The sequence below is a fragment of the Marmota marmota genome, unplaced genomic scaffold (assembly GCF_001458135.2).
Source record: "Marmota marmota marmota unplaced genomic scaffold, marMar, whole genome shotgun sequence".
In the NCBI taxonomy this organism is placed as follows: Eukaryota; Metazoa; Chordata; class Mammalia; order Rodentia; family Sciuridae; genus Marmota; species Marmota marmota.
This window is the reverse complement of record NW_025999900.1, coordinates 56,415,957-56,428,903: the sequence shown is the minus strand read 5'-3', so window position 1 is coordinate 56,428,903 and position 12,947 is coordinate 56,415,957. Positions and strand designations below refer to the sequence as shown.

The 12,947-nt window shown below is 54.5% G+C and overlaps 1 protein-coding gene across 1 annotated transcript in view; it reads left to right on the top strand.

The window, feature by feature from the left end:
• The window catches only part of Ccdc88c (coiled-coil domain containing 88C), a 114,054-nt gene that overhangs the window by 89,253 nt on the left and 11,854 nt on the right, over window positions 1-12,947 (top strand). Inside the window, 4 exon segments of the mRNA XM_048799205.1 lie at window positions 893-1,079; window positions 3,982-4,127; window positions 6,363-6,452; window positions 7,707-7,951. Coding sequence (XP_048655162.1) covers window positions 893-1,079; window positions 3,982-4,127; window positions 6,363-6,452; window positions 7,707-7,951 — 668 coding nt within the window.

Here is a 12,947-nt window from a genome sequence, read left to right as displayed (position 1 = left end):
TCCCCGAGCACAAAAAGGCCACAAGGAGCCGCACAGAACATCCGGTAGACAGGCTCCTGGGAGGGAGTGGCAGGGCTGCTGGTGAGCCTGTGCCCTGGGGTGTCCTCCAACAGAAGCCCACAGGCACCCTGGCCACCAGCAGACCAGAGTGAGCCTGAGGCTCTTGGGTCCACCTGGGTCTGGCCCTGACCAGGTCTGTATTCTGTCAGAGGAGCTGCACATCTGGGTGCTGATGAGAAAGAGCTGTACAGGCCAGACAAGCCCCACCCCCGCGATCTGCACTTCCCCATCTCAGTCTTCTGAAAAGCCTGAGTTGGCCAACGTAGATCAGGATCATAGTAATTTTGGTGGATTTGGATAACAAATATTTATACTTATTCACAAATAATATACATCATCTGTATAATTCATGTCTTGTCAACTCATCATTTATTATGTATCTTAGGAGTTGAAATCAGGGGCTTGGAATTGGGTAAGGGGTTTTGGGCACAGGTGTGAACTTTTGGAGCAAAGTGTTATGGTTCATTGTTTAATTTTTATTTTATTTTTTAAACAGCAGAATCCTTTTTCCCAAGTGTAGCGAGTTAAGGTTGTCACGTAGAAGGGATAGTAGCAGGGGTGCTCGGTTGAGGCCGACGTCTGAGGCTGCCTGCTGAGTCCTCCTGGCCCAGTGTGGCAGCGCTAGGGTGCCCTCGTTGAACAGCTTGAAAACCAGCAATTTTGTTCAGTGCTGTCATTTTACTGTGAAAAGAACCTGGCACCAGAGAGGCTGTTCCTTTGCCTGAGGTTGCACAGCCTGCCGCTGTCAGATCTGGGACAGAAACCCGGGCTCGGCTGATCTGTCTTTGGAACACTCTTCAACCCCTTCGCCCTGTGGCTTTCCACTCTGCAGGGTCACTTTCCTGCACCACCAGCTAAAGGGGGAGTATGAGGCGCTGCATGCCCACACCAAGGAGCTGAAGACGGCGCTCAACAGCTCGCAGCTGGAGCTGAGCCGCTGGCAGGCGCGCTTCGACGAGCTCAAGGAGCAGCACCAGAGCATGGACCTCTCGCTGACCAAGCTGGACAACCACTGTGAGGTGAGGCCCTCCCCGTGGGAACACGGCAGGAGAGCCCCGCGCCCGGCCTTTGCCCCCCGAGGTCAGGCGAGGGGGCCCTGTCGCTCTGCCCACGTCTGCGCGGCTCCCCACACCCTTCACCTCAGAGGTCCCCCTGTCACACACAACGGCCCATGGTCACCCCACTGTGGGGCCCAGCTGACCGGCCCTGCGTCCAGGGGAGGCGAGGGCTCACTCTGGAGTGCCCAGCTTGCTGAGAGCAGAGCTGCTGTCCCCTCTCTGCAGGTGGGATCTTAAATAGGCCCCAGGACAGGGAGGCAGGCAGATGGGCCCTGCCCCCTCTGGGGCATCCCTGGGCCAGTGACCTCAGGTCGGGGTTTCCTCCTGCCTTTCATTTGCTGAGAAGCAACCAGAGGCTTTTCTCCTGGCCCCGAGGTTGCCCCAGGAGACGTCCAGTCGGGGACACTGAGGCCTGCAGTCCCCCAGCCAGACTGTGAGCTGCCCCCGAGGACGAGGCCCCAGGCCTGGTGCCCTGTGGGGTCCCTGGGTGAGGAGTGGGGCCAGTGGCCATGGGTCCCGCCCACCTCGAGGCCCCTTGAGGACAGCGTGCCCACAGGGACTTCACTGTCATGGGTGCACGAGGGTCAGGAGGAGCGTCCAGGTCAGGAGCTACAGCGGAGGCCGCGCACAGTGGGTCACACTTGCGCTATGGTTGAAGATTGGCGGGGCGCGGGAGCAGTGTTTTGTGAGGGCGGGGCTCTGGGAGAACGTGGATGACCTCTCCAGGTCATGAGAAGGCCCAGATGAGGGCCACAGCAGGGAGCGAGGGGAGTACCCTGAGCCCAGGTGGCCACGTCAGCCTGCTGGGCCGTCCTCACAGGACCCCAGGGCGGCCGGCGACATGCTCACTTCTCACCGTCTGGAGCCTGGGAGTGCCCGGTCGGGAGCTGACATGTGGCTCCTGGCCTCTCCCTGATTCGTGGGCTGTGCGTGTGCATCTGTGGTATGTCTGTGTCCACGTCCTCCTCACAAGGCCACCAGTGCTGTGGTCAGGGCCACCCTCACGCCAGCCTTTTAACTTTATCCCCCCTTTGAGAGGCCTGTCTCCAGGCAGTTATGTTCTAGTGACAAGGACAAGCGTGTGCGTTTGGGGGACATGAATCATTTCTCTGGAAGCTAAACAGAGTGCAGTGGGACCTGGCAGCCGTGGCCCAGAGCCCTGGCTCCCCCTCCTCTCTCTGGGACAGCGTGTGTCGTGAGTTGGGTTGGTTCCTGGGACGTGCCAGGGTCTGACGAGGTGGAAGAGCAGCTGTGCTGTCGTTGTTGGCCGAGGTCCCTGGGCTCGGGCTGCAGGGAAGGCCCGCGACACTGGGCTCCTTGAGGCTTGTGGTCACGCCCAGGTCTTTCCAGGGGGCTGAGGCAGTGTCCAGGGATGGACTTTTGTCCTCAGCTGGTTGCATGTTGGCAGTGCACTCACTGCCAAACCCCCTGCTGGTCTCATCTGTGGAATCTCTGAGACTCTATGACAGTTATTTTAGGCAGCAGTCACACAGACGTTTTCAGTGAAGTTGCTGGTTGTAGTCTCACCTTCTTTTCCTTCCGGTTCTGCCTGTCACACACTCATCGGTCACATGTAATAAGAATCCAGATAAGCTGGCCTCAGGGCACTCCCCTGTAATCCCAGCCGATGGGGAGGCTAAGGCAAGAGAAGTTCAAGGTCATCTTGGCCAACAGCTTAGACCCTGTCTCAAAATAAGAACATTTTAAAGGGTTGAGCATGTAGCTCAGTGGTAGTGTCCCTGGGTTCAATGCCCAGCACTGCCAAGAAAAAAAATCCAAGATAGGAGGAATTTTCGTTTTGTGGTTAATAGTGAAGTCACAGTTACAGTTGCCGACGGAGGAAGAGCAGGGAACCGGGCTTTCCACCCAGGGTTTCCTGGCATTTTGCCCTCTGCCTGTGTGGGGCGTCTTATTTAACCCTCACGGTGACCTTAGGAGCCGGGTCCCCACCCTCGTCCCTCATAGGTGGTGGGTGTCCCTCATAGGTGGTGGGTTGGAACCGGTCTCTCCCCCAGCACCTGTGGCTGTCCTGCTGTCCCACGTGGCATTCCAGCCCAGGAGCTGGTGAGCTTTGGCCCACGGCGGATCCCGCTCCCCATCTGTTTCTGTCCTGCCACAAACCAGGGTTCTTTGGCGTCTGTGTTGGTGGGGAAATGTCAAATGAATGTACTATGTTGTGGCAAGTGAAAACTGTATGAATTTCTAAATGTCGTGTCTGTCAGTGGCCTTGTTGGAATGTGGCCACACTGTGCGCTGATGGGTTGCCGATGGGGCTTCCACACTGCCCAGGAGGAGTCGAGTCAGGCGTTGGATGGCTGGGAAGAATGTGTGTGGCCCCTCTCTAGAGCGAAGCTGTCCCGCTAGAAATAGGACACAAGCTACTTATGCAATTTAGGTTTCTAGTAGCCACATTTAAAATGTGTCTTGAATTTTTTCATGAAAAAAAATTTTTTTTAATGGGTCTTGCTGTGCTGCCCAGGCTGGCCTTGAAGGTCAGTCAGTCTTTCTGCCTCAGTCTCTGGAGCAGCTAGGACTACAGGCGTGTGCCACCATGCCCAGCTGGATTTAATTTTAATAATATGTTTTATTTAAACAGTACATCCAAAACATCATTTCAACATATAATCAAAAAAGTGATCAAGTGAGGTATTTCTTTTTTCCTAGATTCAGCCTTCGACATCTGCTGCACCCTGCACGCGGATCAGCTGCGTGGGTGGGTGCCTGGCAGCCATGTTGCTGGTCCTCGGGTTCTTCCCGAGCTCCTGACAGCCTTGTGCCCTTGGCCTGTCCCTTCTTTGGAAGCCACCCTCCCAGCAGCGGGCTCTGGGCCCCGGTGTGCGAGCGGCTGTCTCTTGTGTTGCAGCTGCTTTCCCGGCTCAAGGGGAACTTGGAGGAGGAGAATCACCACCTCCTGAGCCAGATCCAGCTGTTGAGCCAGCAGAACCAGAAGCTGCTAGAGCAGAACATGGAGAGCCAGGAGCAGTACCACGAGGAGCAGAAGCAGTACATGTAAGGGGCCCGGCAGGGGCACGTGTCGGCGAGAGGTCCTGTCTCTGGAGGTCCTGGTGTCCCCTGGCCTACGGGGTCTCCCGGGCAGGGTTCGGGCCAGCTCACCAACCTGTGGGATGCTCTAGGTTTCCGGAAGTGGGGGTTGGCTTTGGTTTGCTCTTCAGACTCACTGCCCACTGCTGGAAGTTCCCGCCTCTGCTTTTAGAATTGAGTTCACTTCTCGAAGTCCCCCAGCACAAGGAGAGGTGTCTCAGGGAGAGAACGCGGATGGAAACTGAGCCTCTCTCCTGGCTGTGCGTCTCTCCCTGAGACTCCGGGCAGTGGGTCTGCTGCGCCCTGCTTGTCTTCCCCCTGCTGGCCATCGGGAGGGGCCAGCCTTGGTGCAGGCTCTGGGGGCTGGCCACCAGTAGCAGGGATAGGTGTGAACAGCATGGTCCCCTGTCAGCCGTTCAGCGGGGAGCCACGGGAGGCACAGACAGAAGGGGTCGGGGTGGCTGCTGCCTGAGATGACAGGGGCAGGCCAAGAGGGGGGTGCGTGGCACCAGGGCTGCTCAGCATGGGAGGCCTCTGTGTCCAGCTGAAGGCCTTCGTTCACTCGGAAGCCCAGGAAGTTGCTAGAAGTCAAGAGGAGGAACGTCAGTGCTGGAAGCCTGGCTCCCAAGTGAAGTGGCCCAGCGTGCCTCTCAGGAGTCCAAGGCAGTGTCGCTGCTGCGTGCTGTGATGGCCAGCCTGCGCCTCCACATGTGTGCCACCCAGGCAGGTCCTGCTGTGCCAGAGCCAGCGTGGTGAGGGCAGGAAGAGACGTGCCTGGGGAGGACGTGGTCACTGCCCCAGGTGCTGTCCCAGCACTCCCTGGTGTAACAGCACTCTTCCTGTCCTCCCCACTCCTCTGTCTGCCACCTACTGAAAGACGGTTCGTCTGTAAACCCACACTGTAATTTGGGGGCAGAAATGACAGTGGCGTGAAGTCGATCCTCTATAATCCACGTGTCGGAGTTGCCAGCAGAGGTTGGGTGGGTGCTAATAGAAGGCCTGGAAGCCTGGTCCCTGGGGGATTCTTGGGTGATGTTTTCTCAATAGAGAGCGTCTGCGTTAGGCTCCTGGGTTGGCCCATTTCCTGCCGGGAGCCTGCTCCAGGCCTGGTACGGGTGTGTGACCCTGGGGCCAGACACAGCCCAGCCAGGTAGCCAGCTGTGAGGACAGTGACAGCCCAGGGGTTGCGCCGAGAGCTGGGACACAGCACAGCCGATGGCCAGGCCCCATGGTCCCTTTTCCCCTAGTGTGACTTCACAGCGATTCCTTGGGAAATCCCAAGGCTCAGGTGGGACCCAGCAGCCTCGAACGAACAAGCCTGAGTGGTCACCTCCCATTTCAGGCCTCTTTTCAAATAAGGAAACCAGGAGTCTGAACTGTCCATGCAGGAGGCTTCTAGGCTATAAGAAGCATCCTGGGCTCCCCGGTGAGCAGAGTTGCTGTTAACAGCTGGGATTCAGGTGTCGTCTCTGGCCCTGTTTTGATTTTGAAAATGTGAATTGGTTTCTTATGTGGAAATCGGGTGATTCTGCTTCATCTCCTGGCTTGGGTCACCCCGTCAGACCTGGGTTTGTGTCCCGTGGCAGTGATCTGCAGGAGCCGGCTACCTGGGGGCCCCAGGCCTGCCGCGGGCCCCTCATTCCCTCTGCCTTTGCAGCTCTGTCCAGCCGGCACCCCTGAATGGTCCGGGGCAGAGGTCTGGTTCTGCTGACCTTTTTTCTTTTTTTTTTTTCATCCATTCTTTTTAGTTGTCAAAGAACCTTTATTTTAGTTATTTATATGCGGTGCTGAGGATTGAACCCAGTGCCCTACACATGCCAGGCCAGCGCTCTACCACGGAGCCAAACCCAGCCCTGCCCGACTTTCTGACCTAGTGCCCAGGTCTTGTAGATATGCCCCACCCTCAGGAGTGCCCATCATCCCACCTGAGCTGGCCTGCCTGCGAGTCCTTCTGAGCAGGACTGTTCAGATGGCTGGAGGTTTTTCCCCTCGAGCTTGCTCACAGCTGGACCCTGGGGTGGCCACAGGGTGGCCAGGCTCCCTGAGCCTGTGGCAGGTGCTTCTGTCCCGTGATCTGCACTCAGCAGTGGTGTTGAGACCTTCGTGTCTGAACCTCAGACACGTGGCCTCTGCCTGGTGTGGGCTGAGAGTACGTTCACTCGTTCTGTGAATCGAGAGCTTTTCTTTCCTTTCTGTCCACAGAGACAAATTAAATGCCTTACGGAGACATAAGGAAAAACTGGAAGAAAAAATCATGGATCAGTACAAGTTCTATGACCCTGCTCCAAAGAAGTGAGTTGATGTGAGATTTGGCAGCACAGCGGATGTTTCCACGAGTCGAGGGAACCGGGAGCTCCCAAGAGAGCCCCATTTGAAGGCCCCCTCACCCCCCAGCAGGCCTCCTGCATGCAGACCCCCCGTGTCAGAGGAGTTAGGACGTCCTTCGTCCCCACCCTGGGTACTCCCGCTTGTCCTGTGGGGATGGCCAGCACCAGCTGGTCCTCAGGAGGCACGAGCTTGACTTAGCCATAGCCCTTCTAGGAGTCAGGGTCTGTGGGCTCAACATTTAACCTGCCCGGACAGCACCTGTGTTGGGAAAGACGCAGGCAGGGCCCTGGCTGCGCCCCACAGTGTGCAAACGTGGTGACAAACCCTCTGGATGCTCAGAACCTCCGTGAGCAGCAGCTCGCGGTGGGGCCTGGCCCAGCCCAGGAGCCTGCCACCTCTGTCTAGCAGTCCTTCCACTGTCCCTGGCCTGAGCTCAGGAGCGCTTCCTTTGGATTATCCGGGCCCAGCCCCACCTTCAAGTTGAAGTCACCACGAATCCCTCAAGGGTCTCTGTTGACACCATAGAGTTTCAGAACCTGTCTCAGTCATTTGTTAGGCAGACATGGAACTGAGGCGGGAGAGGCGGAGGAGTCACTGTGGCTGTGGGAACGGAGGGTGGTTCTCGGTGTTCCCCCGCGGGCCTTGGCCTTCTCGCCAGCTGCAGCATCCCCCTTACCGTGTAAATGTGCTGGTTCTAGTTCAGACGCCCTCTGCCCTAGGTCCTGGTCCTGCTTGCACTGTGCAGGGGGTGGTCAGGGATGCAGCTTATTTCCTTTACTAACTTGAGCAGAAAATATTCCTGAAAGTGGCTTTTTGACAGCTGGCTTAGCACAGTCCTGCCTCCTCCATGTTGCACAGTGAGGCAGGAGCCAGGGGCTTCACGTGACGTCTTTCTTCCTGGGAGACTAGCATGGATTTCTCCTGACGTCACCCAGCCTGCATCTGATGAGAACCGGGCTCCAAGTCCCAAAAGTGATCATGATATTCTTTATTGGTTTTTTTTTTTTTGGCTGTGATGGAACTCGGGGCCTCAGATATGCCAGGCAAGCCTTCTACTGCTGAGCCCCAGCCATCCCCAGTGCCATCATCGTGAACCCCAAATTAACAGCTGAATTACTTAGGCTGATGATGGAAATCCCAGCTCACGTTAGGGAACCTGGTGACCAGCCAGGGGTGTGGAGAATTGGTTGTGCTTTCTAAAGATCTTCTTCTCATCAGGAAGAACCACTGGATTGGAGCCAAAGCCTTAGTCAAACTCATCAAACCAAAGAAAGAAGGTTCCAGAGAACGGTTGAAGTCAACCACAGACAGCCCTCCCTTGCAGCTGGAGTCCTCAGGGTCAGACCCTGCCTCGCCACCCCCTTCTCAGCCTCTCGGGTCACGGCCAGAGAACCCCAACACCCCCCCAATGCGCCTGAACTGTGCAGAAGAGCATGACACCCACAACGGGACTGTGGTCAAAGGTAGGGTGGCCCCACCGGCTGCAGTCGGGGTGCGGGGCATGTCCTCGAGATTCATCCCAACCCCCCAGGGTGAGCGGGAGGGGGTGGGTGTGCACGGGTGCCTCCTGCATAGGCCTGTCACGAACTGAGCAGGAGGTAGAAACCCAGGGCTCCCTGTGGCTGTAGTGTCCAGTAGCACTTCAGAAAGAGAAGTGTCTTCGTCACGCAGGCCGTGGTAGGTGTTTGAATCCAGAGTTGATCCTCAAGAAAGTGCCATAGAGCCAGAGTGGGCAGGTGGGAGGGCCCTCGCACAGGTCAGGGCATCTAACAACCACCTTCCGTAGGACTTCCCAGGTATGTGTAGCACATTCCCCACGTGCCCAGGAGCTTCAGCAAGCCCTCAAAGGAGGGTCTGTTCTGCCGCCTGACCTTCCCCCATCCTTCCAGGGAGCCAGTGTGAGTCTTCCCTCAGGGTTGTCATTTAGAGTTTGCCACAGGTTCTGAAATAAAAGCAGGACTCCTGGTTGTATGTGCTGTGTCTTATCAATGCCCAGGCCACTTGAGCTGCAGGGTTACTTTAGTCTGCTTGGGGCGATGACTGGCCATCAATAGTCCAGTGCTTTCCCACTCAGGAGTTTTATTGTATTGTGGTGTGTGTGTGTGTGTGTAGTGTTCGGGATTGAACCCAGGGCCTTGTGCATGCAAGGCAAGCACTCTACCAACTGAGCTATTTCCCCAGCCTAGTTTTATTATATTCTTGTTCAATTAAAAAAAAAAAAAAAGGAAAATGTGAGCAAGATAAATGGGTTCTGGCAATGACAGTGTTATCACAGTCACTGCCTGAAGACATTGTTGAAGTTGTATCCTGACTTCATAGGAAAGAATATGTCTTATACTCTTAGATGCAGAAGTCACCTGATACTTCGAAAATTTCGAATTTACTTTTAAGTATTTGTTGGATTATTTATGGCAGGCCTCCCTGAGGAATTTTTTCTTTTGCACTTGGGATTGAATATAGGTCTACCCTGAACCATGTTCCTCATCCCTTTTTATTTTGAGACAATGTCTCACTAAGTAGCCCAGGCTGGCCCTAAACTTGTGATCCTCCTGCCTCAGCCTCCTGAGATTCTGGGATCATGGGTCTATGCCTCTGTGCCTGGCTCACCCTGAGTCATTTGAATCATCACAAAGGCTACAGGGCTTTCTTAAGGTCATATTGGGAACCCACTGCTCTTAGGGGCTGACAGTAGAGCACTGAGGACCAGCGTGAAGTGCCCTGGGAGTGACTTGGGCACAAGCTCTTCAGAAGTCACCTTCCCTACTACAGGAACCAATTGTGTCACTTTCAAATACAGAAAGTAAATGTGCACATGTGAGGACTGATTTGTTCCCATTGTTGGTTTTTGTTGTTGTTTTAGTATCAGGGATTGAACCCCAGGGGTATTTTATTTTGAGATAGGGTCTCAATAAGTTGCTAATGACCTTGCTAAGTTGCTTCAACTTGGCCTTAAACTTGCGATCCTCCTACCTCAGCCTCCATAGCTGCTGGGATTATAGGCATGCACCACTGTGCCCAGCCATCCATTCTTTTTTTTTTTTTTCTGATATTTTTTGCTGTAGATGGACACAATACATTTGTTTTATCTATCTATTTATTTATTTATTTTTGTGTGGTGCTGAGAATTGAATCCAGTGCCTCACACATGCTAGGCAAGTGCTCTACCACTGAGCCCCAGCCCCAGCCCCAGCCCCAGTCCCAGTCCCAGCCATCCATTCTTTACAGGGAGCAGAGTAGAAAAAAGGCTCATCCAGCTTGTGAGTGATGCTGAACTCCGCATTTCTGCTACCTAGCGAGGCTCTGTTGTTTCAGATTTTCATATTGGCTGTTAAATTTTGGAGCAGTTGTCATCCCAACTTGCATTATTCTGTAAGTTGAACTAACTATAATCAGTCTAATCAAGTCAGAAAAACTTCCAGAGTAAAAACTGCTCAGCCCAGACAGTTAAACCAACCTGTGCACGAGCTGTCAGTGACGGTCACCAGCAGGAGTCGTGTGACTTGAGTCTTTCTCGGGACTCTGCATGCTTGTCTTTAAGCCTGACTACTCATGAGGTAGGCACCATCACTTCCCCTCTCCAGAGCTGAGAAAGGGAGGCTCGCCCAGGTTCCTCTTGCTGGTGTTGCAGCAGAGATCCACACCGGCCTGTCAGCACCTGAGTTCATGCTACCTTCTTTGCTTTGTTCCCTGAAGATGCTAAGTAAAGAAACTGGGGAGCTCCTCTTGGAGCCCAGCCCTGAGCTGGGCAGCAGGGATACATATACCAAAGGGCCTCCAATGTAGAATCAGTTGGTCCCTTCTCCTGTGGTGTGGGCTGTGGCCACCAGGTGGTGCTGTGGGGAAAGAAAGCGTGGAGGTCCTGCTGTCCGCTTCAGTCCTAGATCAGCCATGGGTCAGGTTGGTTCATGTTAGCCTAAGATGTGTTCAAGTCAGAGCAGTTGTCTGCTCTGTGAAGACTGTAATCTAAAGGCCACGGAGTAGAGGATGTAGAGGAGACGTGAAAAGAAAAGATTCTCCTTGGCATGAAAGGGCTTGGGTATGCAAAAGAGGTTTTTATTATTTCTAAACTCCTTCTGCCCCCAGAGGTGATTTTAGAGGGCAGATGCTATCGAGAGTACCGCAGGTAGACGGTGTCATGACAGTGGGTGAGAAGCTTGTCATTATAGGTTTCCAAGCTCTTTGGGAACAGGAGCTGTAGGTGAGCTGAGCTGTCAGTGGACCCTGTCATTAAACCATATGAGTAAGAGGAGTGGCCGCTCCTACATTAACACGCATTCTCATTTAATAGTTAAACACACTGGAATTGAAGCATCAGTCTAAATCGCCGGCCCCTCCGGCAGTGTGTAGTTCGCCTCACACGTCGAGTGAGTCCGTGGCTGGATTGGGAAGCCCCTGAATTAACTAAACCGAGTCAGAGCATACACAGTTCCCTGCGGTTCCCCTTCTCTAGGTCGGACAGGATTCTGATACATTGGGTACATTTTGCTAACTTAGATTCATTTGTAATTATTGTTCATTTCATTTGTTCTTTTTTTTTCCCCTTCCTCCTCTGGGTTATCCGGGTGATGACATTTAGCTGCTCAGCGCAAAAAGAGTCCCTTTTTGAGAAGCAAAAGCAAAGACAAAGACAAGTCTCCAGCGGCCCATCCGGCTCTCTCTAAACGCCTGCGGTTTTGGTCCTCCTCCGACATCCCATCCTCTCCTAACGAGCCTCTCTCTTTCTCAGACATTGGAGATTTCTAATCCCTCCCTTTACCATGTGTCTGCATCCTGTATCCTCCTTCATTTCTGAAACTCAAACAACAAAAAGCCATACCTAAGGGCCACGTGGCCTCTAAGTGGACCCTACTCCTGACCCCAGTTCCAAAGTAGCCAGCACGGATTCTGATTTCAGAATAGAAGACAAGTTGCCATTCTCCCCGGACCGTTTCTTCAGAGCAGCACAGTTTTAGGGGACCCTCCGGACATGCGTGTTCGTGTCCTGGGGCCGGATGTCCATGCTGAGTAAGTTGGGTGGCCCTGTACGTCCATGCTCTCGCACCTGCAGGCCCGTGTCGCGCCTGTGTGTGAAGCAGAGGTGGCCGCTTGTCCCTGTGCTTCCTGAAACACGCCCAGCCACAAGTCTCCTAAGGCTTTTTTTTAAGCTGCTAAATTTACAGCCGCTGCCCTTTTGTCCCTTTCTGTGTCAGAACGCGAGTTGTTGGCGTTGCCAACAGGCCCTTGTGGGCTGTGTTCTGTGCTTTGAAGGATCGATGGTCTGTTCAGGCAGTTTGAACCCTCGGATTGATTCTGCCCCGCCAGACGCCAGCCCAGAGTGAAGTCCGTGGCCCCCGTGCTGCGATTCTCCGACATCTCCGAGGCTGAAATTAAAGCAGAAGTGGACAGAAAGAGTGTTGGCCATGAATCCCACAGGGCAGGGGAGACGCTGGCTGCCAGGCCGGGACTGCCGCGCTCCCCTGCTCAGCCACCTTGGCGCCGTCTTCATGATGTTCGCCATGGCCAGATCCCCACCGTGTGCTTGCCTACGTGTTTCCCCCCTAAGTTGATTCAGTTTCCAAAGTTAAATTTATCCTGAAAGGTTGTTGTCAGTACTGTCTGTAAAGGAGAGCAGGTGTCACCATGAAAACAAGGTGACCCTAATGTTCACCCAAGTGTGAAAACGCTCAGGTTGGTTCCCCTGGCTGCACCTCCTGGAGCTCGCTCTGGGGACCCGAGCTGCCTGTCCTCCTCGCGTGCCCTGGAACCGTGCTGTCTCTGTGTGCCGCTCATGCTGTCTGTCCATCTCCACCTCCGCTCTGGACTCTCATTTCACCTCTCCCACAGGATGACCTCTCCCGCTTCATCCCACCAGACTTGAATCTTGCTTCTCATCAAGGTTATCTTTCAAAACCCAAATTGTCCCCGATTTCAGATCAGACCTGGGCACTCAGAACTGCAGTGAGCCCAGACCGTGTGCCCGGGAGGCCGCCTCTCTACATGACTCGTGGCCTGGGGCTCAGGGAGGGGGTGGCATGCCAAGCTGCGCTGGCATTAGTGTTCCCCTCTACCTGGACCGCCCACCCTCCCTCCCACTTCGTTTTTGTTTTGTTTTTAAACATTCTAATGCATGATTATATTTAATTTTGACAAGAGCATATGTTCATGGTAGAAAAATTAATAGTGCTGAAAATCGAGACACGAGGTGAGCGTCTCCTCGTGTCTGCCTCACCACGGGGAGCTCAGGGCTGCTTTTTTCAGGAGGCAGACGACTGAGGTTGGCAGTAGACTTCTTTGTGAAATTCTAAGGGTCCCTGTGCTTTGGCTGCAGGCCGGAGTGGTCCTCAGCAGAGGGCTGCTGGGACCGCTGGGAGCTGGGGCTGGAGACGTGCTCTGAGCTACCACTCTGGACTCCGCCAGCATTTGCTCTTGAGTGTGCCCTGTTTCTCCCAGCCTTCTGGCCTGGCCGACCTAGAGCCAGCG